General features: G+C 33.6%; 1 protein-coding gene across 2 annotated transcripts in view; it reads left to right on the forward strand.

Moving 5' to 3' along the window:
* The window catches only part of LOC111622649 (probable 39S ribosomal protein L45, mitochondrial), a 24,424-nt gene extending 9,685 nt beyond the window's left edge, over positions 1–14,739 (forward strand). For both annotated transcript variants that reach the window (XM_023365064.1, XM_023365063.1), the window contains exons 4-8: positions 903–967; positions 8,144–8,295; positions 14,082–14,130; positions 14,208–14,357; positions 14,444–14,739. In XM_023365064.1, the coding sequence (XP_023220832.1) occupies positions 903–967; positions 8,144–8,295; positions 14,082–14,130; positions 14,208–14,357; positions 14,444–14,713 (686 nt within the window). In that variant the 3' untranslated portion in view covers positions 14,714–14,739. The remainder of the gene's footprint in view (positions 1–902; positions 968–8,143; positions 8,296–14,081; positions 14,131–14,207; positions 14,358–14,443) is intronic.
* Positions 14,740–27,468: the final 12,729 nt, after the last annotated feature.

Here is a 27,468-nt window from a genome sequence, read left to right on the forward strand (position 1 = left end):
TATATATATACCTCGCCGGGTGTTACGTTAGCCGGCTGAGTACCGTTAGGGTCGTGGGCGAAGGAGTCGTCCCCAGTCGGTGATGTATTTAACCAAGTAAGGTTATATCTAAATCTAATATACTTCTGGAAGCGAAGACTCGCTCGGGGTCCGGGTGGCGTAACTGGCAAGCGCACCGCACGGCAAGCGGAGGTTGCGGGTTCAAGCCCCGTCCCGGGCCAGTTCTTTTATTCCAGAATGTTCTAAATTTATTTATTTAATTATTAATTTAATTAAGAGATGGCGCCTAACGCCTACCTCTAATTGTCAAATTACTTAGTTCCAATCATTTAAAATAGCCATATTATAGCCCGATAATTAGGCGATCGTTTGGTGTTGTTATTATCTACTCGGGCTGTGAGTTGATGTTTATATATATATATACCTCGCCGGGTGTTACGTTAGCCGGCTGAGTACCGTTAGGGTCGTGGGCGAAGGAGTCGTCCCCAGTCGGTGATGTATTTAACCAAGTAAGGTTATATCTAATTTAATATACTTCTGGAAGCAAACACTTGCTCGGGGTCCGGGTGGCGTAACTGGCAAGCAGAGATTGTGGGTTCAAGCCCTGTCCCAGGCCAGTTCTTTTATTCCAGAAGGTTCTAAATTTATTTAATAATTTATTTATTTATTTATAATTATTAATTTACTTAAGAGATGGCGCCTAACCCCTACCTCTAGTGTCAAATTACTTTATACTAATCATTTAATTAGCCATATTATAGCCTGATATTAAGGTGATTGTTTTGTGGTTTAATCTATAGTTCTCGGGCTTTGAGTTGTTGTTATTTATGTAATAATTAACTTTACATAATTAGTTATTATATATATTAAATGAAGAAACTAAAGTTGACCCAATTTTTTAGGTGAATTAGCTGATCCTTACATACCTCCTGAAGGTGATGGGAAAGTATCTATTGTTTCAAAAGAGGTATGTTTTGTGAATTAATTTAATGAAAATATTTCTAGTGATAAAATAAAAATGCTAACCACTTAATACAAAATAAACATCAATAATAATAGTATTAACATTTTTATCTTGTATTTATTGGAGATATTAATTTAACTGGAAAATTTAAAAAAATTGCCAACCATTTCACCAATTTATAATTTTTTTTTTGGCCACTTCAAATTAATAAGTAAAACAAATAATTTGTTGCTCAAATTATTTGTTTTACTTATTAATTAATGCATGTGCTGGTAGTCTTATTGGTTTGGAGTCTGGAAAGTTGTCACTTAGAAATAGGGATCACTTTTGAATAATTTTTTAATGAATAATTCCAAATAACACATTTTGATTTCAATGCTTAAACTGTATTTCACATGTTCTGTCATGTCAAAATTTTTATATTTTAGTCTACCATAAAAAGATCAAAGTAAAAAAGTCACACCAAAAAATTATCAAAAATTTTCTGTCAGTTGATAAAAAATCCCCAATCTGGAAACATGATCAGCATTGTATGAAAACTGCCTTCCATTCTCAACATCACTTGCTGCATGACATCACTAGTTGTGTGGTGCAAAGGAGCTCAACATTCTGCTGTTTTTCCTGAAGTGTGCTTTGTGATTCAGTTTCATGTTGGATGTCGAAATATTTTATTGCCAAAATTTTCAAACTGAAGATAATATTTATTTGCAAGACAGGAGAGTCCCCATGCAGGAGAGCTCCCTTTCAGGAACCTTGTGCAAACTTGTTAGTCAATTTGAAAATGAAAACCTTCCAGTTTTTGAACACACCATCAGTTTATATTCGAGGTATGTTAATGACATATTAATAGTGTGGAAAAGTAAACAAAACATGCACCCTTTCCTCAGTACTGTCAACAACAACACCTGTGAGTTGCACGAGTGGCTTTTCATGGATTACTGGAATAATAATACTAAGATATATATTAAACTTAGCAAAATTAGAGGAGTCATCTCTGGAAGTTCCCTTGTGAGTTGTGTATCATAAAAGAGTTCTATTTCCAGAAAGCTAAAAAAGAAAATTATAAAATCTCATTGTTATTCTTGTATTAAAGTGAGAAGATTTACTTTGTACAGTGAATATGCTACCATGCATAAAACATTAATTCATGGTTTAACATTTAAATAAACAGAAAACAGATGAGAAAGGTTTATTTTCAGAAATGATTTTGATGATACTATAATCAAAACTGATGGAAAGCACCACTATACAATAGTTCAAAAGTTTTGATTGTTGACTGTTGTATGAAAGTATGAATCTGATGTACAAAAAGTAATTTAGGGGTATCAAAGTATTATATACATAAGAGTGAGTTATCTGAAAGTGGAAAACTTCCATACTCTAATTCATCATTCTTTTTACATGGTTAGAGTTTAGTACACTATGAAAATTTAATACATCAGATTTATAAACACTGGTATATAAATTCATTGCATGGCTGCCTAATTTACATTTACATGACATGAAGTGACAGTTGAAATGATTATACAAAATATATTTTTCATCCCAACATCTTGACAGATACAGGAAATCCTCATTAGTTCAAAATTCAAGGGACAAAATAATTGCAAATTTGAATTATCTGAGATTTACATATATCTGTACAATATGACAAATGCCATGCAACTGATGTAATTTATTAAGCAAATGGAATATGGTTATGTATACAGAATGCTATTTTTGTTCATTAATAATTAATAATAATAATAATAATAATATAAATATGAAAGTAAACAGCACATGTCTGGTGAGAACCTCACAGATTGCCAAATAGGTTTTATAAAAAGTAAAGCAAAATTTCTCAAAATGTAGCTCAAATTAATTTTAAAGTGGCTTTTGAGCCACTTTAAAAATAATTTGTAGTAAGTAGTAAGTCACCTGAATGTAATAGCCTAGACTCCTACAAATATTTCAATCTGCTACTTGTAGCTCAATCCTGAAAACCAGCCATATTTTATGAGATAAGAGAAAAAAAGGGTAGTCTATGGGTAAGATGGCACCCGAAAATGTATTACTGTAAAAACAAAGCCATATTGACCCGATTACAGTTATTCTTGGTCTGTTGTTCTCTTATAGCATGGAGGGACTTTAAATGAACCAGTTAACACACACATATCACAGTTCAGACAGAATTTTCACTTGGAATTTTGAAGTAGTCATAATTTAAACTAATTGAACTCCTTAATATGTAAACCTCTATATCTCCGGCCGAGACAAAAGCACAATTACAAATTAAAGAGATTTTGAACTATCTGAGTTCAAATTAATGAGGATTTCCTGTATAATTTAGTAAATGATTTATAATTTCAAAATAATTATTCTATCTATTAACTCCAGTAATTGGACAAGCACAAAAATGCTATATTAAAAAATCAAACTTCAGTTTTTAAATGTAATGAAAAATTTAAGTGTAATGAGAACAAATGTTTTCAATAATCTTAAATTACCATTGTCAGGTTATATTCAAAAATGGTACATTCTACCAAAATATAAACTTTTTAAATTTTACAGCTGTCTTCTCTTAATTGGATGGAATTTATGGCTACATTGTCCTCTTTGGCTTAAAATTGATGGAAAGCCTGTAAAATCCTTTAAAGCCTTCCATGTTTGTGCCAGCATTTTATTGTCTTTATAATTGATTATGATGTCTTTCTTTGCAGGCCCTATAGATTTCTAGCTTTTCTAGGTTTCATACATCAACTCACTGTTTTAAACAATGTATTAGAGAGGATTGGTCAAAAAGATGATGTACACCATCATCCGATGCAAACACTGATAATGTTGTAGATGTTTGTTCTTTTTAATGGAATATTGGTGTTCCTTTGTGTTTATTTAAATACCTCGTGATAGCTCCAACATAACATAGGTTTTGGCATGTTCTATCATCCATTATAGGTATCAAATAAATTGCCGGAAGGTTGTACTTGTTAATTGCATCTTTCTCATTTTTGAGGAGGTTCTAAACTGTTGGACTTNTATTTATTTCAATAAAGATAAAGATACTCACTTTGATATCACAGGATCATAAAGCAAGGCATACCATCGTTCTTGAACTTCTTGAAGGGTAAATTTACATGAGAATTTAACACCCCGATATACAGATTCTAGATCATTTATCTATAATCATAAAATTTTTACAATAATTAGAACTAAATAGTTTTTCTTTCCAATATTAAATTTTGATAACATTTTACCTGTTGTACTGCAAAAATCAGGGCAAGATCATCTGCAGGTTTCCATCGGCCTAAATCTTTCGTGACTACTGACTGTGAATTCTGAAGTTGAATAATAATTTTAGTTTATAACAAAATTAATTATATATCAGAATATGTAAAAAATTTTAAGTTTTTAATAGAAAATTCAATTATAAATTATTTTCCTTCTTGCTTATTTTATATTCCTAATGATATTTAGAAAATTTGAAATTTAAAAATCTAAAATAAAGATATTCAAACTAATTTTGTATTCTTAGCTAATATATTCTAAAGCCTAAGTATTTTACACTTCTCAAAACTACTTATTAAACCTATCCCATGTTGAAATTTTTCTCCATTGTGTCTGGCTGCCATGTTGAATTTTTGTTGATGTTAAGCCTAATGAAAATTTTATGTTTTAAAAAAATAATCGTGGCTATTGTATTGTCTGAAATTATTTTTTGTTTTGCACAAACAAAACAGATATATTAATAAATGTAAAAACAAAAAAATTATATTTCGGAAGTTAATTTTAATATAAAAATTATGCCAACTAACGACATTTAGTGTCAAAAACGTCCTGAGGCAGAAATGAGATATCTCGGGTTCACAGGTCAAAGTCATCATGTTTCTACCTGAGATATGTCAGGAATACCAAGGTATAGGTTAAAAGCCAAATGAATATTGTTGTCTCTGGCACTTTCCTTGAAGTTGCGTAAAATGAAAGAGTTATAAGTCACTTTTTTAAAATTAGATGCATTTGTTGTTTTAGTCCTGGACTGATGTAAGAACTTTTTAATTAGGCTCTTGATGGCCCATTGATTGTTTCCATACTCTGCTTTGGTAGTGTAGCTTAATTTCTGTTTTCTACTGTTAAGGTCTGAAGAGTGCATAAAAGTTCTCTTAACCAGTGCTCTGATCCCAGGTATTTTAAGAGAGTACAGGTTGTGCAAAATGAGCTGGAATAAATATACAATTGTATGTTGGTTTATGATGAACTAATGTGAAGACATGTTGGCCTTCGATAATGATGTCAACATCTAAAAAATGTATGCTGGATGGGTGTTCCTATTATAGGTGTAGACTGAGATCAGACCAGCATTTATGAGAAAAATGAGTTTAACGTTTTCTGTGTTCAGTATGAATTGTGTTATAGCAATGAAATGTCAGCAGCGGCTTATTTGAGTGCTCGGTTACTATACCTTGTTTTGCATGTTCAAATCTTGATTTTTCAAATGTTTTTCTAATTTGCATTGAAGTGAATTATTGTGCAACATATTTTTAAAAATTTTTATCAAAGAAACATTAATATTTTGTATTTAAAACATTTATTTACTATGCAATTAAGAGATTTCAAATTATTTCCCTGTTTGCCACAATTTTTATTTTACATATTGTATACACATTTTACATTCTATACATTTGATATCTGTTGCTGCAACAGATGTTGAGTATATAGAAAGTTTCCTTCTTGTCTAGTCTTGACTTATTCATCAGCAACACAAGTGAGTTGAGTCACATGATATCAAGTCATGTAATATGAATTCATTTGGCAATTATCACCTTTACAAGAAGACAAGCTTATATCATGTGACTCACTCAACCCACTTAGCTATCAACACTTTGTTGATGCAACGTGGTAGATAAGGTACACTGAAAATTTAAACTCATTTTTCTCTTGAATGCTTGAGAGTTGTATTGAGTGATTTTACCATGAATTGCTAGGAAGATAGAACTAAAATGTATATCAAACATGACAAAATTAAAATGGTTCAATCAGATCAACTAAAGAAATCACTGAAAGAAAATTTTAAGAACTTATTATTAATTGTGTGATGAATCTTTATTTTTTGTTTTGTTGATACTAAATGGTAAATAAAGTCAAACTTTCCTAGTTTAGAATGTCCTTTAGATTAACAATTAAAATCTAAAATATTCTTGTGTGAGTACCTGTATTTCAAAACCATTTCTCCAAAAATTGAAAATCATTTAAAGTGGATGATCTGTTAACAAACAAATTGGATAACGAACACTTTCATGAAAGATCTTTATGTTTGTATCAATACAATGAACATGTCAGAACAAACACAAGAAGAAGCGACATAATGAATACTGATTAGTCTTCCCTTATCTTCAGGCAACAATTCGAAACTTTTTGGAGTGCAGGAGACGTCGACATCAACGCTCAGCCCGGTATACACTGATCAGATAGTATTCCTCCGAACTTTGAAACTCTCCCCTGTAATTCCAGCCTTTTATTTTTCTGACAGAAACAATTCTTTTATAGTATTTGCAAGACTGTCAGGCAGGCACTAGTTAAGTTTTGCGTTGGTTTTTATTTTCTAAAGGTGAGAGTATAATAGCAAAGGTAGAGAGAGAGTGGGCAGATGTCTGATGTTGGTGGGCAGTATGGATTAAACAGATCTACAGTTGGCCACAGTTCAATCTTATCTAAGAAAGGCACTGTATAATCAAGAAGACTCAAGCAACTGAAGGAGTAACAAAAATCACATCTGAGAAATAAAGAACATTGAAGAGCTCATAATGGAACCTAAAACTGATCTGATGAAGAAGAACGCCAAAAACTCTTGAATGAAGGACACCAAGAAACTTGGCAAGATATGTTTTCTTCTGAAAAAGAGGATTAATGCCGATATCTGCTATTAAACATCTTTTGAAGTGGGAGGATGTCAGAACAATGGTCTTAGAATGGCATCCAAACCAGGTTGAGGTTAATAGGCTTAGGGATTTCTACAATGACAATGCTATTAATTACTTCTGAAAAATCTTGAAGAAGAGAGAAAAGCAATCAACATTAGACAGATTCTTTAACCCCCCACAAATGGAAAAAACATGACTAATAAAAATGCAAGACTGTGTATATATGTATTTTTATTTTTATATATATAAATAAACGTAGTAAGAAAGTATATATTTTTTATGTTTTGGGGTCTCCAGAATGAATTAATCAAATTCCCATAAAAACCTATGGTAAATAGATAATTGGTTAATGCACAATTCGGATAGCAAACAGTCTTGGAACGGATTATGTTCATTAAACGATCACCCACTGTACATGATTATTTCTAAAATCAGAAATTGTTTATTGATTTCTAATGTTCATGATAATCTTATAAATAAAAGGGAAATTTTGTTTGTCTGTCTATTTGTTTCTTTACAGCAGTATTGTATGTATGAGAAGCCTTTTAGACACATTTATGTTTGGATTTGCAATATCATCAAATTTTTTCTTTTTTCTCTCGACTTTTTTGGGAAATTTAGTATTCTATTTATTTATGTACTTTCCTATGAACCCATTCTGTCATATTTTATAGAAAAATTCAAGAAAGCCCACAAATTTCTTTTGAATGACCATAAAAAGTTCATTTTAGCAAACAAATCTGTGTTGTCACCTGCAGATCAATCCACCATTGAAAACATCAAAACACATTCCATTACTTCCATTTTGGAAATAATAAATTAATAAAACAGTTTAATTATTAAGAATCTGTGATCTAAATAATGATATGCAACTGGCTAAAATCAGCTGTGGTGTCATTACTATTTAATCAGTGTGTTTTCACTCAAATACCAATAATTTAGTTTATCACTTCTGATACAAAACTTAATCATGTTTCTCACAATGAGATTTATACCTTTAGCATAATGTTTTCTCTTAAGATCAAAAGTTAGTTTACTACCTGATGTACCCATCAAAACACATTTTGATGGAAACATTTGACACATTTATATCAGGTAGCAGGAAATGTGTTAAATTATAATATTTAGAAGAGCTTTTTATCATAATCTTGCAAAATGACATATACTAAATATTATAATTTTACTTTTGAAGTTTTAGATAAATTATATAGACGTCAATTTCATAAAGTTAATTAATTTTTATGTTTTAAATATATAAATTATATTTGTGTTATATTTGATGTAGGGTGCTAAACAAAAGATGGAGCAGCTCACTAAGAAAGGAAAGTCGCTGTTGGAACTTCGGAAGTTGCGCAAATTCGAATATGATTTCGACATTCCGCAGTTTGCCGACAAGGCTCAGGAAATTTACGTGGAAGCTCACAAGGCTCTGGCAGAGTAATGTTTGTTATTTCTTTATTGAATACCTGCTAAATAAATAATAGATTATCTTATGGATTTGTAAGTAGAATTTATCTGCATGTTTTGAATTAAAATCAATAGAATTTTCAATTTTAAATATGTCCTTTTAACAGTGGCGTGCCGTCATTAGAAGCGTTGGAAGCGCCGCTTCCCTCGTATTCTCTAAAAAATAAATAAATATTAATTTTAATTATATGAAAATAATCTCACAATATTTTATTATAACCTCATTATGTATCTTATTACAAATTTCTATACTACACGTGAAAAAAAAAATTGCTATTGTATATTAGAATATTAGTGGCAGAGTGGAATCTCCTGTATTTTCAGATTACGAAAAGCCAGATTTGCGCATGCGCTTTACAGAGCACCAGCCTCACCCGGTTTAGCCGGTGGAAGTCTACGACCTTGAGTAAAAGCTGCACACATATAAAGATTCCAATTCTATCAAGGACTGGTTCTGGGCTGTTAGCCGCCTGCCCACTAGATATTTCGATTACGTGAATAACGAGTAGATTTATAACTTAACCCAACCGATAAGAATTTACTGGTATGTTTTTACGATAGTTCTGTATAGTTGACAGGAGTTTAAAAAATCCATTAAAATATTTGATATATTTATTCCGCTCTCCGATTTTATATTACTCACGGATTTCGATGTTAAACCAGTGATATTACGATTTCGTACATCCCATCTTTAAGGGGATGTAGAAAAAAACGTGTACAATTCTTGTATAATGTTAAAAAATTAACCGTTACTTCGACAGCGTCATTTACAACTAAATTTAATGAATGAGAGAGATGCACCAGGTACAGAAAAGGCTCTAGAATTTATTTTCCTTAAATTTACGATTTATGTATCCGTTGTCGTAAAAATTTGTCTTTCCACTTTTTTCCCGAGACTACAAATATTCGAGTACAAAGTAACTGGTTTCGACTTATTTCTACTTAAGAAGTAGTTAAATAATTAAGCGATTAGGGAATTGGGGACGTAAACAAAACCCTGATGAAAGAGCCGGAATTTTACTTAAACAAAAGCCTAACCGGACCAATATCTAGCCGAGTACAGTGGGACTGATTTCTTCGTAATATTAGATGTAATAAAGACAGAAATTTTTCCAGTTCAATGAAAGTGAGTAAAAGTTGTAAATTTTGGAAATTTCCGTGGACACCTGGTCTTAAAACGAATTACAGTAGTTAGAAAACAAATGACTTTTAAGTTTAACAAATTTAGATTTTTACAGCTATGATGAGAAACGTTTAAAATTTACAACAACCCTGTCGCGTCCTTTGAGATATACTAGTGATGAGACAAAAGAGACATTAACCGGTATCGGCACCCTCGGGATTTGGCAAGCATGCACCGCACCGCACACCTACCAAGACCGTCTCTGATTCCATCCACGAGCCACTGGTAGGGAGCAATTTTAACTAGGTGGATTGTTTTAATATTTAAAAAGTAAAGACTATTTTATGTTATTTTTATGTACGTTTCTTCACAAAACTATATTTATAATTTTCTTTAAAAGTATATTCATACAATTGAATATTTTGTACCAGGTATGTATAATTGTATATCATCACACATTTTATTTTAACAAGTAAGTTTTTATAATTTTATTTTTAATTTTAGCCCTTATATTATAGCTAGCAATTTAGAATGTAATTGTGATATCGAAAATTTATTTCAAAAAGTTTTGGCTCGAGACCATATAATGAAAAAGAAAAAATTTGTTCGACATTTTCATGATAAAATTTATGAAGATATAAAATGGCTTTGTGGATGCATAAAAATGCAAAATTTGTTTTGTTGGCCTTGCCTACTATTTTCAAATAAAATTAGTGTGTAGAATGAGATTGGCTTTGACGATTTAAATAATTTGAGTAAAGCTGGCAAAAGACACGAAAATCCTAAATCTCGCATCGATTCTTTCGTAAAATTGAAGCAATTTGGAAATCAAAATAGAATAGAATTTAACATTAGTACACAATATAAAATATATATTGAAAATTATAACAAGATAGTTACGGCTAATAGATATATTTTAATTAGTAGATGTTATCGAAGCGAGAATTGGCATTTAGAGGGCGTATAGAATCTATTAAATCTAATATAAGAGAGTTAATTATATTGAACTTGCTTATTTATTAAGTGCGTTAGATAATCTATTAATTAAAAATACATTTAGAGAAGTCTACGGTTTTTACTGGCTTATCGAACAAACGAATACGAATGGACCCTAGACCATTGCTGACTGATTGCCCCTGGAAGTCGGCTTCTTATAGAAACACAGCTTCCCTATCATCAAATGTCACGGCACGCCACTGCCTTTTAAATGCATAGTCTTTATGATGGTAATTTAATGAGCTAAGAAATAGCAGAAACAAGAAATCAAATTTTATAAATTGGAAACAATTTTAGGATTTGCTGTTCCTATCTTTAAATTAAAACATAAAGTACAAAAGTAAAACATCAATTTCAGAATTATTATAATTTAAAATTTAAAATTTCTGTAGTTTTTTAATTTCATAAAAATGCTTTTAACAAAATCAAATGATTTTTAAATTAAGAGCATATCATAGATTAAATGTTAGACACCTGAATGGTCAAGTCATCAGTCTCTTGCATCAGGGACCCAGATCAAATCTGGATGAGCAAGCCCAGAAATTTTTGTGGGTGGTTCATCCCATCCCGCACCACCCAATTTGACTTCATTGTGGGTCTGGTTGAACCCCTGATGGGCATGAGAAAAGGCTCTTTTAGTTTTCGTAGAGCAGAAAGTATCAAAAGAAAAAAAAACCAGATCAAAAATTAAACATTGATATAAGCATTCAATAAATTACTATAATGAATTTGCAGATCATCCTACATGAATTGATGAAAGTATGGCTCTTAGGAAAAAATTTGGATGATATGATTTACAGAATTTAGAATGTTTCTGCTCATAAATTCACTATAGAATAATTAGATTTTGAGGTTTGGTCTAAACAGTTTTCTTAAATCTTCATTTATAAAGTCTAGTTATAAATAGATGCTGCCCAATAAACTTACTCAAATTATAGAATTCCTAATTGTAGTTAATTCATATAATTGGTGGATAAAAACACTAAAGTATACAATAGAGTAAACAAAAATACTTAGATATACTCAATTCAGTTTTGAAGTTAGAAAAATATATTTGAGTTTATAAAACATTGAAACAATTTAATATATGGGGAAGACCTATTAATCAGATATAAGTTATATTACAAAACATCAAATATAATACAATAATGATATCTAATTGAACCTAACTCCAGTCTTCTAATCTAGGATTTTGTAAAGGCAGATGCTGATAGGAGAGAAGATTAATTTGTTGTCAAATTTAATATAATTCAAAGGTAACTTTACAAAACAGTTTGAATGTTTGTTGAAAGTTTAGCAGAACTATTCAATTTGAATAAATCACATATTATACCAGAATCAATACATCACAATGCCTTGCATAGCAATTGGTCTTTGTATTTAGCATAGAAAAATTGGTTGATTTTAATGTCTGATGGAAGCTCTAGATCAGGGGTGTCCAACCTTTTCGTTCCTTTGGGCCACATTGGAAGAAGTCATGGAGTTTTGGGCCACAAGTATAGGCCTATATAATATATTTGTGACCCAATCCTTAAATATACAAGTATATTTAAGGATTAGCAAGGATTATAGTAATAAGTATTAAAACTTTATCACGAAAAAGGATATTTTAAAAATTTACTTCTACAGACTCTTCCAATTTTTACTTAGAATTAAATAAATTCATCTATTATAAAGGAAACAGACAAAAATTTACTTGAAAAACACAAATATTTGTTCTATTCTGGTCTCTAATTAATAAAAAACGACAAAACACCATTTTAAAGTGCATTTTTATTCGACTAATATACTGTATTTATAAATAATATGTAACCTAGAAAGTAGCCAATGCGCAAAATGATAATTTTTACGCCAAACTAAAAAAAGGGTAGCCAAATTTGTCGCAGAGTAGCCAAATCTTGCAATGCTGGAAAGAATATTAAATAATGCTGGAGTTGGAACTTAAAGGATTATAGACCAAAATTTGAGAAAAAGTAGAGAAAGGCCGAAAGATAAAAGTAGTGAGGAAGATCGGAAAATTAAAGTCGATATTTGCATAACAAAAGTCTATTTAACCTTTTTCACCACTTTTTTTCTTTTGGCCTTTCTCTCCTTTTTTCAAATTTGGGTCTATACTCCTTTGAGTCACAACTTCAGCTTTATTCAGTATTTCTTCGTCATTCACACATCTCCAGGTATTTGAAAATATTTCCTTTTCGCTCAAAAATTAAATATGTATAAAAGTTTACGGCTTTGTGAAACTTCTTTTTTGAGTTTATGCNCCACAAGTATAGGCCTATATAATATATTTGTGACCCAATCCTTAAATATACAAGTATATTTAAGGATTAGCAAGGATTATAGTAATAAGTATTAAAACTTTATCACGAAAAAGGATATTTTAAAAATTTACTTCTACAGACTCTTCCAATTTTTACTTAGAATTAAATAAATTCATCTATTATAAAGGAAACAGACAAAAATTTACTTGAAAAACACAAATATTTGTTCTATTCTGGTCTCTAATTAATAAAAAACGACAAAACACCATTTTAAAGTGCATTTTTATTCGACTAATATACTGTATTTATAAATAATATGTAACCTAGAAAGTAGCCAATGCGCAAAATGATAATTTTTACGCCAAACTAAAAAAAGGGTAGCCAAATTTGTCGCAGAGTAGCCAAATCTTGCAATGCTGGAATATTAAATAATGCTGGAGTTGGAACTTAAAGGATTATAGACCCAAATTTGAGAAAAAGTAGAGAAAGGCCGAAAGATAAAAGTAGTGAGGAAGATTGGAAAATTAAAGCCGATATTTGCATAACAAAAGTCTATTTAACCTTTTACACCACTTTTTTTCTTTTGGCCTTTCTCTCCTTTTTTCAAATTTGGGTCTATACTCCTTTGAGTCACAACTTCAGCTTTATTCAGTATTTCTTCGTCATTCACACATCTCCAGGTATTTGAAAATATTTCCTTTTCGCTCAAAAATTAAATATGTATAAAAGTTTACGGCTTTGTGAAACTTCTTTTTTGAGTTTATGCCATCGAAATAAATAAATAAAACAAAAATAAAACAATTTTTTGGTTTTGTTTACACGTTTATTGGGCCGCATTGGAACTTGCCTTGGGCCGCATGCGGCCCGCGGGCCGCGGGTTGGACACCCCTGCTCTAGATGGACCATACTTACCTCTCCTAGATATGCTCTTGTCCCAGAACTCTGCTTATCAAGTTAATGTGGCTTAGCAGTGCTAACAGATCTTACAAGTTTTGTCAATAACTACTATACTAGGATTAATTTGGCTGGAAGAATATTATGATGATGAAGTCAGTAGTTCGGTTCTGTCATTCATCACTTTTCTTTTATATGTCTCTAATATTTTGGTAATATAATTCATGCAGAGGTGTTTTTCTTGGAGTTATATTGATATATCTTTTGATCTAAATATGTATGGCTTATAAATTACAAAAATGCATGAATACTTTTAATTATCAAAGCTGTGTCAAAATGTTTCCAAAACAATATAATTTAAGCATTTCTCAATAATTACAATGAAACACTAAAAATTTGATTGTATTTTTTTATGTCTAATATATTTTTATAACAATCAATTTAAATTTTAATATTTATTATATATATTTTTAACAATTTAGGAAAGATGAAGATAAACTACACGAGTTAGTCACCGAAAAGTGTTACCCGGTATTATTTGTTTTAAAAAGTAGCAATATGTTTCTAATATTGCTTATTTCTTACAGAAAAATACATTTATTTTGTAGGAAATGATGCACCATGCAGAAAACAAGACCATCCGTTGGAAGTTGGTTCAGTCGCTAGAACCTCCAAGGGTCGTCCACATTCGATGCATGGATCTAATCACAAAAGAAAATATGTTTGCTCAACTAACGGTTCGATTCCATACTCAGCAAGTAAGTTATATTAGATTTATCTTCTTGGGTATTATTAAGTGTTATAAGTTTTGAAAATTTGAGTCTTTTCCTCGTGCCATTTCTAGACTTTAGCAGTTTATGATCGTTTTGGGCGTCTGTTGTACGGCAGCGAACATTTGCTAAAAGACGTACTGGAATACGTGGTATACGAGAAGCATCTTTCGAATCAGTACGGACTGTGGAGGATTCACGGAAAAATAATTCCTAACTGGCTGCCGCCCAAAGAACCAGCTTTGAGAACTATTAGAAAACCAAATAAACAAAAACCAAATGTTTCCAAAAAAATTATAACTCCAAATCCAACTGAAACTGTAAGTGAGCCAGCCAGTCTGTAATTAAAATAAAGTATGTTTGTATTGAATAGGAAAAAAATTTGGACTCAACACATATGTTTTGCCATTTTAATGAGCAAAATACTAAATTAGAAAACAAAGATACTACTGATAGTACTAGTGATATTATTTGTATATAATAATTAAAATAAATTTTTCAAATTATCTTTTAAAATTAAAAAGATTTTATTATATAATGGTAGTTGACCAGCTAGATGCCATTTCAAGAGCCATACTTAAGTCCTTAGATTTAATGTTGGCAAAGGTTGGCCAGATGTATCAGTTAAGTTTATATATAAAACCCTTGAGAATTTTTCAAGGGTGGTCTGTCCCAGATATATTGGGGCCACTTCCCAACCCTTTACAACTATCCCATTGTGAGCTCAGCCAAGCTCACAATGGTACTCTTAGTGCCCACAGAGTAAAAGTAAAAATATGTTGGCAAGGAAAGAATTGTAGAATTATACATAATTCTACTATTCTTTTTATGATTCTTACTAATATCAAGCTTCTAAGTATAGTCTTGAAGATGTATATATCAATATATATATAGAAGCATGTGTTTATGTATGTTTATATGCTATACATATATACATTAAAATGTGAAACAAGACATTAAACATTATGAATGGATAATTAATGTGGCATTATGATGTTGAAGGCATCAAAAAGCTATATACTGCTTACTTAGACATAAATATATCAGATATAACCATTCTATTCATTCTTTTATAATATTTTAATAATTTTTACAAGAATACAATGATGTTACTTACACTTTTTATTTAAAATATGAATGGTTGGATGTTTCTTGCCAGCCATACATGACTCTTAAGCTGCACTTTGGCCATCATTGTTATATAATATCAAACATTGCATACATTAAAATAGATCATTTCAGACAATACTAGCATCTGCAATTATTTTGATTGACAATTGCTTGTATATGGTTGTGTGTTCATAAGTTTAGGTATAGTATTCAATATTGTTCCACTCTGTATTCATTTTTATCATCACTGTATTATTTGTAATATGATAATGCTTGTTAACTGGAACTTATGGACGTGTTCAAGATAGTAGTCAACTGCATGGATACAAGTTGCTTTGTGGGTTTTAGCACAAATAAGTTGTGTTCAAAGAACTAACTACGTAATTAAATTTTCTGTAAACCATCTGTTTGAATTGAAACCAAAAATTTAGATTATTTTTGTTTTAAAAAAATAAAGAATTATTTAAAAATTTTACAATGAAATGGGGTAATTTAGTAGGTCAAAAATCCATCAACAAAACTGGTCTCTTACTTTTAGGAGTGCTGAATTTAATGCTGCAGCAATCTCAATGGTCAGGATCAAAAGTAAAGTAAGTCTCTCATGATAAGTTGTTGATCGGAGGTAGATCTTCATCAGTTTTAACACTGAAAATGATCGTTCAGTAGATGTAACAGCTACTTGTACAGTACAATTATATTTTCAATAATTACCAATTTGATGATTTAAATACTAAAATATACTACCAAGTTTGTGAGGGCCTAGGCGTCATCTTTTTCCCCTTTATGTAGGGCTGCTTCTAAACTGAGGTTATGCCTTGACGTTCGGTATGCAATGTACCAATACAATTAGCTTTTAATAATCGATAATTTTGCAGCCAATTTAATTATCAATTTTCATCAAAACTTTTAATATCAAGTTCAAAAACTACAAATCGTTACGCAGTCCCAATTCACATTTTTCAAAGTACAATAGCATTTAAAATGGATAAAGTGGGTAACAAAAAATACAAAACAGTCATTTGGCAAGACAAATGATACCACCATCAATCCATTACATTTGTCAAATGGTGGGCCAACATAGTACACATGCCCATGTCATACCGAACGGATCGAGAGACCCGGGAAATTTTTGCAGGCAGTCAGTCCTGATACGTCGGGCCTGTCCTTCACTACCTGGCCACCCCATTGTAGTCTGGCCAAATCCACAATGGGCTTGATAAACAGAAGCCCTTTTTTTAGCAAGCCCATTAATTCATCTAGAGCACGGGTTCCCAACCTATGGGTCGCGACGGGTTTTCTGTGGGGTCGCCAACTTATGCAGTAAACTAAAACAAAATTTTCACTATAATGAAATATTTATTTTTAATGGTGTCTTAAAGTTCGAATAATTTCATATATTTTTAAAAAATTAAAATAAGTGAATCTGGGTACGCTATTCTGTCACAGTTGGTTGAATCATGTGTTGAGAGTTTTGAGAGGAATAAATTAAATGTTGAGAATGACATGAGGTTGGCGTTAACAAAATCTCACCCGCGAATTTTGAGGCTGGTTAATAATACATGCAATTTCAACCATCTCATTAAATTAATTATTAAACATAATTTAAAATAAAATTATACTAAAAAACTAATTTCATTGTTTTTTAATTACCTTATTAAAAATACCTTTTTCAATTGTATCGGGGTTGTGGGTCACTTGGCTTTTATAAAAAGGGGGTCGCCACACAAAAAAGGTTGGGAACCGTTGATCTAGAGGTAATAATTCATATTTGGTTTTATGTATCTCACGAAGAATTTTATTTTCCTAACAACGACTATGTTTAATATTGAGTGGAGCAAGCAAACCTCATAAATGTCATTCGATTTAAACTCCTCCGAAACCATTCAACCAGTCTCCACAAAATTTGGAGACGTCGCGTCTGGATCTTGAGCATCGTAAGCTATTTGGAATCCCAATCAGATCATGTTCTTGAAGAACATCGTGGGAAAACTGCCATAGCCTTAAGCCGGGTTTTTGGAAGCTTACAAAGGGCAAGCTACTGTTCCAAGCAGCCGAGTTGCTTTGCTTCGCCAACTTACAGGCCGAAACCGACAATACAAGAAGTTTTCAAAGTTTTATATGGCAGAAAGTAAAGTAAGATGCAGCGTCTTCCGACTTTAGCCACATCGGTGGCGATTGTTCTCCAAAGAATCAAAAGTTATCCTGCTGCCTCAAACTAGACTCTGCTTCCAACACTTGGAAATGGTAACACTGTCTTGACAAATTTAATTGGAATCCCAGAAATTAGTGTATTTCTTCTATTGGTTATCATTGTTAGTATTAATATATGTGTTTATCTGTGGGCAACTTTAAATTTACTTTGTATTAATCAATTTGTTATAATTTTAATGTTCATAAACCTGTTATTGCAAAAGCTCTATTAAAATACTAATGATTCTATAAGCTTACAAACACATACACAAGTAGAAAATAATTCGATTGATACAGTGGAGTCTTTCGAGATGGTTGACTCGTGAGATATGCTCCCTTATCGGAAGTAACAAGATCACCAGGAGGTTGTTAATGATTTTCTGCAAACAAGTGAAAGTAATGTGACTATCAACATGTGACATTTGGTTCTGTGAAGAAGTGAAAATCGTGTGACTAGTATTTGTGGATTATTCAATAGAACAATAAAAGTGGTGATACCATAATGGAAAACGATACGTAAATACGATAAAATTATGTGATAACGAGCAATTGTTTATTGCGATATCGTCACAGTGCCGTGCTACGATTTTTAATCATATTTTTAAAATTTATTTAATTTAAAATATATGCTCTCCACCTCAAATTTGTAGTGGCTTGCCCCTATACATTATACTTTTCCATAAGTAATGGAGTCGTGCAGGTCATCTATCTAGGTCCTCAATTGAATAATTATTGCTTTTAGCCTTTAATGAAGTTTTATTTAAAGTCTATATTAATTTATATAAAAAGAAACTGTGTAAAAAAGATTTTGGATTGAACTACATTAGATGATAAAAATAAATAAAATAATTGATGTTAATTAAAATGTTTTTATTAAATAAATACCCATCTGTATAGGTGAAACAGGTTGGTAAGAATTCATTGACAAAAACAGAAATAAATTGAAAATTAATGACGTAACAATAAGCGCGGTATTAATATGCAAATTTGTAGTCGTAGCTTATGCTGCGGCAGTGCATATCTGTGTTAGTTGGATCAGCAGTTTCAAATAAAGTCCCTTTGTAAGTACTTATTCGTCACTTTACATTTATAACATTAATTATAGAAATGATAATTGTTTTATATTATATTAGTGTTCTCGGTGGCTAAAGAAATAGTAGAGAAAGTGATGGTATTGAAAGTTTTACACTTGATAAACATCACCCGTGACAATTGTGTTGTCATTTTTAACTCGGCTCTTTAATGTTTATTTTTATTATTTATATAATGTTACAGTTTATTTTTATATTTTATATAAATTTACAATTTGTTATTTATATAATTTATGAACACTAACAGAAGAGGGGCGTATAGTCTGAAATGCATTTTAAGTGTTCGGTGTAATATATTATCATTTAAAGATTTTGTAATTAACCTGTTCACCGGTTGATAAGCCCTCGTGTATATGTGTGTGTAATTAATATAGACTTTAAATATCAAGAACCTTTCGGGGGAAAATCTTTTGAATTGAAACAACGTGACTTCCGGTTTCGTCGGAAGTTCGTATATATTAATCGGGACCTCCTGCCCCTAATCTTTCCATATCTGGTCTCGGCTTTCATCTGTCTAACTCCGTTCTCGAGATTGTCGTCCGTCTGTCCGTCCTTCCTCAATGGTCATTCTAAGTCTCCAATTTTTTTAAAATTGCAGCTTCAGTGACTTTCGCGACTTTCGTTTGTAGCGTCATGAACATCGATCACGCATATTGATGGACCGACTCGTTAGTAAATCGCTTAACTCGTGCGAATTTATGAACGGATCCGAGTTCACACGATCCGGTTTGCAAGTCACGTAATTTAGTGATAACTTCCAACGCGCAATGTATTCGGTGATTCGCATATATTAAATTTGCAGCAATCGATTACGAAGTGTTCGGTTCGAATCCCCAATATATTGGCCCGTCGGTGGCCAAGCGGTTCAGTTTCCCGAACACTGGAAGTTCGGGACGGGCTGGCCGCGTGGAGTTTTCCGGATTTTCTCCACGTCTGTAACGCCCGAATAGGGACCAGTGACCCTGAAAAAGACCTCTCGGAAGGCATCGCCAAGCGTTACCGTAATTTAACCAAACAAACAAACCCCCAATAGAGATTTTAAATGGATCAAATGGCTCGACCAGTTAAATTCCCTTTGTGTATCGATTCGAATGACACTTAATCCAAGCCGTCGTTGCCCGGAGAATAAAACCACGCGAATTATCGAACATATTAACGAATGCGAGTGGTCAATTTGCATACGATCAATCGCCGGTATTTTCCAATCATCATTTAGAATCGAATCTGCAATCCTTCGTCACACGATTCCGGGAGATGAAGACGTCGGGCCGTAACTGTTATAGTCCGACCAGTTCGTGTCGGATCTTCAAATTTTCACCGTCGGATACCCTTATTGTAAATTTGACCGAACCCAAGATGGCCGCGACGAAAGGCCTTTAAATTCCCGTGGGGTGGAAGGACCTTTAGAAAATATACACATGTTTCCGTTAACAAAAGAATCTGATTTTACGTTAAGTTTCTTGAAAAATATTTTCCTACATTCGATCGAAGTCTTTCAATTTTATTAGAAATTATTCCCTTTCGACGCCATATTTGTTTGTCGCTGCATTTCTGCCATTCTCTCCGGCGTAATTGTTTATTTTTCACACCTTCGAATGGAATATGCACGACTTACCGAAAAACACCGAATTCGACAACGCCATTTCTTGCCAAATTTACTTTATTATCGAGAGAAATTCGTGCGGAAACTCAGTCGAAAAGTTACAACGCAAAAAATGGTAGATATAAGTTACGACTATACTTTCACCAGGTGGCGTATAGTTCGGCTTATACTCCAGAATCCGTGGATATTTTTCATTTTGTATTTTATTTCCAAAATGGCAGACGCCTTTTCCGAGTTCTTCTCGGCCTTTCTTCATCGCGATAGAGACGACCGGAAGAGTTCCTTAGGAAGATTTTCCGAGTTACGACCTTTCCCGCCGGTTGCGACTCCATTCCCAAAATTACGGCGACGTTTCCAATATGGCCGAAGATCTGCTACGAAACGGGCAAAACGTAAATGAGGCGAATTATCTTTTAGGAAACTTTCCGCACTTACCTTCGTTTCCGTTTTTCTTTCGTCGCGGGCGAAAATAATAAAGGGGGAACCGAGGAGAAATGTGCAGGGAGGAAACTACGCATCTGACTGGTTACGTTGGAGGAGGGGTGTGCGATACGTGGCGTCTGCGAAGTCGTCGGGACTCGCCCGATTTTTATAGAGCGGTGTAGGTGCTTCGGTATAATATCGATCGAGTTCCCAGAAGTAAAGGCACCCTCGATCGATGCGTTTTGTAATTCGTAATATCGAATTTTTGAAAGTCGCTTCTCCATTGGCCGATTTTTCCCTCTTCTGTTATTCGGGAGGCGGAAAACTTCGTACTATTTCGGTCGTTTGTCGATTATTTTCCAATATTCTTCCGTCGTTGTATACGTAACGATAATCGATTAAACTGGTTTCGGTGTTGTTTGCATCCATTTCTAGAAATTCGTTTATGTAAACAAATAAATATGGCGACCAACTATTTTTTGAATTTAATTCTTCCCTCGGTGTTTCCCCATAGTTTACGATTTTCGATCCGGGTGGCCTCGGGATCCCTGTTAATGCGTGATCCTACCGCTTTGGGGATCCGGGAGGTGGAAATTCCCCGGAAAATTTTCGGGAGTGATCGGTGGCGCGTTAGGTAAATTTGAATTAGGGCGCCCCCGTGTACGGTGTTGACTTAAGACATTTTTCTTCGGGGGAATTTTTCCTATAAAAGATTGGTATGGACCTTGGTCGATTGCCCTTTTAGCTCATAGGATAACGCGCCACTGGACGTGATCCGTCCGGCTACGTCGGGCCCCGTTTTCCCTACCACCCCGCTTTTACGACCCGATCGGTTCTTACGGTTAGAGAATTGGAGCGAGCCATCCAACTTTCCGTAAATCGAGACACACTAACGAGTAATTTCGTAAACTCTCGATAGAAGATTAATATGGCGTAAAAGCTGGGGTTGTAAAACAACCTTTGTAGTGTTCGGAACTATATCGAGAGTCACCACAATGACTCCAAGCCAAGTAAAAGTTACCGACCGACTATATATATATATATATACATACATACATACATACATACAATTACCGATTTTCGGGGGTCGATTTCTCTGCCCCAAACACCGGAAGTAACTCCGGATATCTGGTTCGAGAGAAAATTATTTTCTTAGGTAATGTGCAAAATTTCAAGATTTTCTATAAAGGGTTTGCCTAAATGTAAACGATCAAAAAGTGCAAAATTCGCCGAAAAAGCTGTATTTTCTTCATCCGGCGCCGCAGACGCTTGTACAAAAAACTAACGGGTTCAGCCAGAAAGCTCAAATTTGAAACGTAAGCCCCTCTGGCTATCGGTGAACTGTTGAAAAACTTCCGGGTCGATAGGTCAAAGTTCACCGGAGTTCCCCATAGAGCCAGGGCCGGCCTTCTCTATAAAGGGGCCCGGGTGCAAGAAACTATTTGGGTCCTACATTTTTTGTAAAATAAAAAAAATTACAAACACAAACATATATTAATGCATGTTTATTTAAAGCGTGATTTTGTTCTTGCTAATACATGAATTACTTGAGGAAAATTATAATTTTTGCAATTTCTTTTGTTCAATGCTTAATATAGCAATTGCATTAAGCGTTCTGCACACATGCTGGATCGAAATAATTCTTTATTAATTTTAATTTGCTGAAAGAGCGCTCAGCACTTGCTATAGTAACTGGCAACGCAAAGAAAAGTTTTAACACAGTTAATACATTTAGAAATAACTCATTATAATTATTATTTAGTATGTATTGCATATGTCTTGTGTGTTATTTACATCTCTTTCATTCAAAATCAAATCCCGTAGCAAACCAATTTCCTGGAATAGGTTTTCATCTAGGGGAGATCCTTCTACTTTGGGACGCTTTTCTTTAAACCTTTATAATTTAAGTTCAAATTGATCTTTAGCTATGACTATTGAATATTTCTATTAGTAATTGATAACATCATTAAATATGGTGCAACACTTGACCCTATGCTATTTTATTTATGAGAAAATGTCAAATAATTATTTGCAGATATTTGTCCCAAGGTACAATCATGGATTGTACCTCGGGACACCAATGTTTGTACCTTGGGACACGAACAATCCTAACATTTTTGTAAATCTTAACTTCCGCCAGATGAAAAAATAGTTTATCCAAGTCTTTTCCCTTATAACAATATTGGCTTTATCAGTTAACAAAAATGTTTCATATGCTGGAAATGCAGGTAAGTATAAAGTTTAAATGTTCTGTAGAAGCATTTTAATGATTAAAAATCAAAGATAATCTCATTTTTGTATTAAGGAAAACAATAGTCATTACAAATATAGGTCATAAACATTACTACTTACTAATTTTTTTAGAATTAATATCGCATTTCTGACAGTAATTTTCAAAAAAGGTGCAATCTTCGCGCACCCAGAATCGACAGGTAACGCATTGAATCCAGCCTTCTGTGCTCGAAGTAGTAAAATAATTTTCATCGCATCCTACACAATTATTTTCCTCTTGAACTTCATCACACGAGTCGTCACTCTCTAAGATCACAGAAGTTTCATCCTCAGAGCTACTAACTTCAACTTTTTTCTTCTTAAAAACTCGCTTTTTAACACATTTAGCATTTTTATTTACTTCATTCTTTTTCTTCGCGGCCAACAGAAACATAATATTAAATAAATAGTTGAGAAAAGCAATGCCTTGTGTCTTGGGACTGTCCCAAGGTACAAAAAATTCATTGTCCCAAGGCACTATTTTCTCTCGTTTATAACAAAGTGTGGTTATAATTTTTGAATTACAGAAATCCAATGTTATTTATTAAAATAAGTGGTTAGGAATGTAATTATCAACTAACTGTACCTTAATTAAATTGTTCACCTCAAAATAACTGGTTTTTTATTATTTATTGTTTTAGTTTGGTTATGCTTATTCTATTGGTTTAATTTAAACGTATGTTCTAATTTGGTTTAATTTTGAACGTGTTCGATTTTGTATTAGAGTCGAACAACGGTAACCTGAAGATGGCCCATAAATTGGGCCGAAAACGTTAGTTTTGTGTAATCAATATATGTTTCTCAGCAATAAGGTGTGTTGGATGTATCTGGTATATTACTTACGTATTTGTTATTTGCACAAGAAGTCAGAACAAATCCGTTACCTGTTATTACATGGAAATGTTAGTTTCTTAACTGTAAAGCTCTGAAACAGCACTGAAAACTTCAAAAATTAATGCTGTCGGGTGTTCTTGGTTTGTAGAAAATTCTATTTCCAGAATTATCATAAAATTTTCTCACTTAAGCCACAAAACCACGTCAAGGTGACACCCACTTTGTGGTGGTTTTTTTTTTGTTTCCAGAAACCAACCCTACTTGCTAGACAGCGTAGCAAGTAGAGAGAAAAACTGGATCGCGCGCGAAGTTCTTATAGGTAAAACGACCAATAATGACTTTTGTCATTCTCTTTCCTCGTCCTCTACCCATTCCAATCCAAAAAATATTCCGATATGTATTGTAAGAGCTTTATTTAGCGATTATTTATCGTTTGGGATTTCGCAAGGATATAGACTTTCAATTGCTACAACGGTTGAGTTCCCGGGTCCCACGTACGGTGCAATCGTGCTCCTGGGCAGTCAACCGTTGTACTAATAGAAAGTCCATAGCCTTGCGAAAGTCCAAACGATTAGACTCGGCCAAGTAAATCTCTTACAATACGGAAACAATATTTTTCATTGTCTTCCGAAAAATATTGTTTCTTTAACCCTCTTAAAAGTCGAATTTAGGTGGGGATTCTCGGGAGTTTCCCGAATCAAATAACAAAAACTAAACATTCGCATCAACGAGAATTAGTTTGAAGATTGTCGAAATTCAGAGATTACAATAATAATGTTTACAATAAAATGTACTTTTCGTCATACTGACAACGATAGGAATATTGTCGAGTTTTCTTGCGCATTCTTGACAATGTTAGGGCCCCCTCAATCGCGGGGCCCCGGTGCACAGCATCCGCCGCACCCCCCCGATGGCCGGCCCTGAGAGCAACGTTCGAGATTTATAGGCGCAGATGCGGTTTATTTTTGCGTTTTTGCGGGAAATCGAACATAATTTCAGACTCATCTAAAATTTTTCTAATTAGTCTGGAAACAGGGCGACCTAATTCTTGCATTCTGAGAAAACGGGTAATATTGACTGTAATGTAATAATCTTCGCTATCAATACTTTTTGCCCGAGCAACGCCGGGCTTATCTGCTAGTATGTAATAAAATAAAACAGTAAAATGCAGATTTACTTACTTTACCATTACCTGTTTATTGAACAGAGACGTTATAACAGTACAGGTCGCAAGGTGTCAATTAACTACTATGGCTCGCGGAAAAAACGTAAAATTTATTCTGGCCCATGTTATAAAAAAGGTTGCCCACCCTTGGGCTAGAGTCTCCATATTAATAAGATAGAAAGAAGAAAGATCGGTGGCAGAGTGAACTCCGTCCCAGCACTTCGCGTGACCAGTCCCTAAACACTGGGAGTTCGGTCGTGGTTCTCGCCTCGCTCGGACGGGCTGGCCGTTTGGAGTTTTCCGGGTTTTATCTATGTCTGTAACGCCTAAATAGGGGCCAGTTTCCCTTAAAAGACCTCCCGGAAGTCGTTATTCCCGCGCGAAATAGCCGATTACTAATACTATCCACTAAATTTTCACTTTGCACGGAGCAAAATAACCGTTGTAGCTGACGCCCAACTTGTTATAACCAATATTGGTCCTTGCGTTATTCTCTCGAGTTGCCAATAGCTGGCGTTAGAGTCGCACTATGTCGAGAAGAAGTTGGTTTATCTAGTTAGTTAGTAGGTAGATTTCGAGCATTTTTGTAACTACAGTAGGCCCCCTATAATACGGTAGATACGTTCCGTTTTATATTAATTCCATGTTGTACTAGTCACTTAAATACACGAGCCAATCACAGCTCGGCTCGTGTGCAGTTTACGGACTACGGCTGTTTGAAAGGTTTTCTTTCATAAAATTACTCGATTCTAGACTAATTCGACTCAACCTTTCCAAATCACGTATAATTTTTTGGGAATAATCCGTATAAACTACGCTATAAACAAAAAAATTGTAGGATTACTTACCGAGTGCGCACCGTTCGACGACGCCATTGCTTAAGCTCGTTTTCGTGGCGGAGCGGCGCATCGAACGGCTGGCGCGTGTTTTCCGATAAGTTATTTTTCTGCGAAAAATTCTCTGAACTTTGGAGACATCATTAATATAAATATAACTTTTATGGCCGTTAATTAATTAATTAATAATAAATGGTTTTTAGTAGGTCCGCCGCTCGTTTAAACTCGACGGTTTGCGCAATATTCGCTATTGGTCTAGATTCGACCAATCCTGTGGCGACACGATTCGGCGATGACGTTTTACCGTATTATACGAGTCTCTTTTAGCGTGTTTACACGAATACGATCGCAATTTTTTCACCGTATTATATGAACCCGTTTTATAGGAGGTGTACTGTAATTATAAATACAAGTTAACTTAAAATGCGACTAAATATAAAATTACATTCGTCTTTATATTAACGCAGTTATGTTATGAGTAATGGAAAGATTCACACGAAGATACGTACCTTTCCTACAAGCAAAATTAAATCATTACGAACGGCTCTCGATAAAATATGGCCACGAATAAATTCCCTTGTCAAATAATTACGAGCATGGAGTGACTTGTATGCCTTCGTCCGATCCAGTGTGACAGCGTTAGTTGTTAGTTGTTAAAACCTAATAATTTACGTTCTATAGTTGGCCACGTGGTTAAAACGTTGGATGAAAAATCCATTTGTTTCATTTCGTATGGATCCCATCCGATAAAATAAGTTTTCTCTTTATATTTTATCAAATCATTACCTGTCAAATCGGCTGCAAAACCTGGTAAAATTCCTTTCTTTCGCGTTGACATAATAGTGATCGAGCGAGATAACGCGAAATCAGTAACTAATATGGCGCGCGCTTCTTTGCGCAGTCTCCGTATATGTGAGCGGAGTCGTGTGACGTCACGCGCACCCCTCTATAGAAAACTGGTAAATATTTGACGAAGACGTTTGCGCGGTGCACCAACGAAACAGTATTTAAATCTTACATTTATTAAACAATAAAACTTTTACTGGTAAATACTAAGTTGGCGCCTTTAATCGCTTATTTTCTGTTGATAAGGATAAAAATAGCCTTAATTCTATAGGGGTTTGCTACCGGCGTCTAATGTTTCTACGTTGACCTATTTACATACAGGGCCGGCCATCGGGGGGGTGCGGCGGATGCTGTGCACCGGGGCCCCGCGATTGAGGGGGCCCTAACATTGTCAAGAATGCGCAAGAAAACTCGACAATATTCCTATCGTTGTCAGTATGACGAAAAGTACATTTTATCGTAAACATTATTATTGTAATCTCTGAATTTCGACAATCTTCAAACTAATTCTCGGTGATGCGAATGTTTAGTTTTTGTTATTTGATTCGGGAAACTCCCGAGAATCCCCACCTAAATTCGACTTTTAAAAAAAATCTCAATACCATATAGCCCGCGTTAAGAAATGAAATAATACTGTGGCCGTCGGCCATATAAAATTATATGTATATTTGCATATAGTCGTAGTTTTAAGTAAATACGACTCTGTTCTAATGTATCATATAAACAGAAT

The sequence above is a fragment of the Centruroides sculpturatus genome, unplaced genomic scaffold (assembly GCF_000671375.1).
Source record: "Centruroides sculpturatus isolate CEXI.00-Female unplaced genomic scaffold, Cexi_2.0 scaffold340, whole genome shotgun sequence".
Taxonomy (NCBI): domain Eukaryota; kingdom Metazoa; phylum Arthropoda; class Arachnida; order Scorpiones; family Buthidae; genus Centruroides; species Centruroides sculpturatus.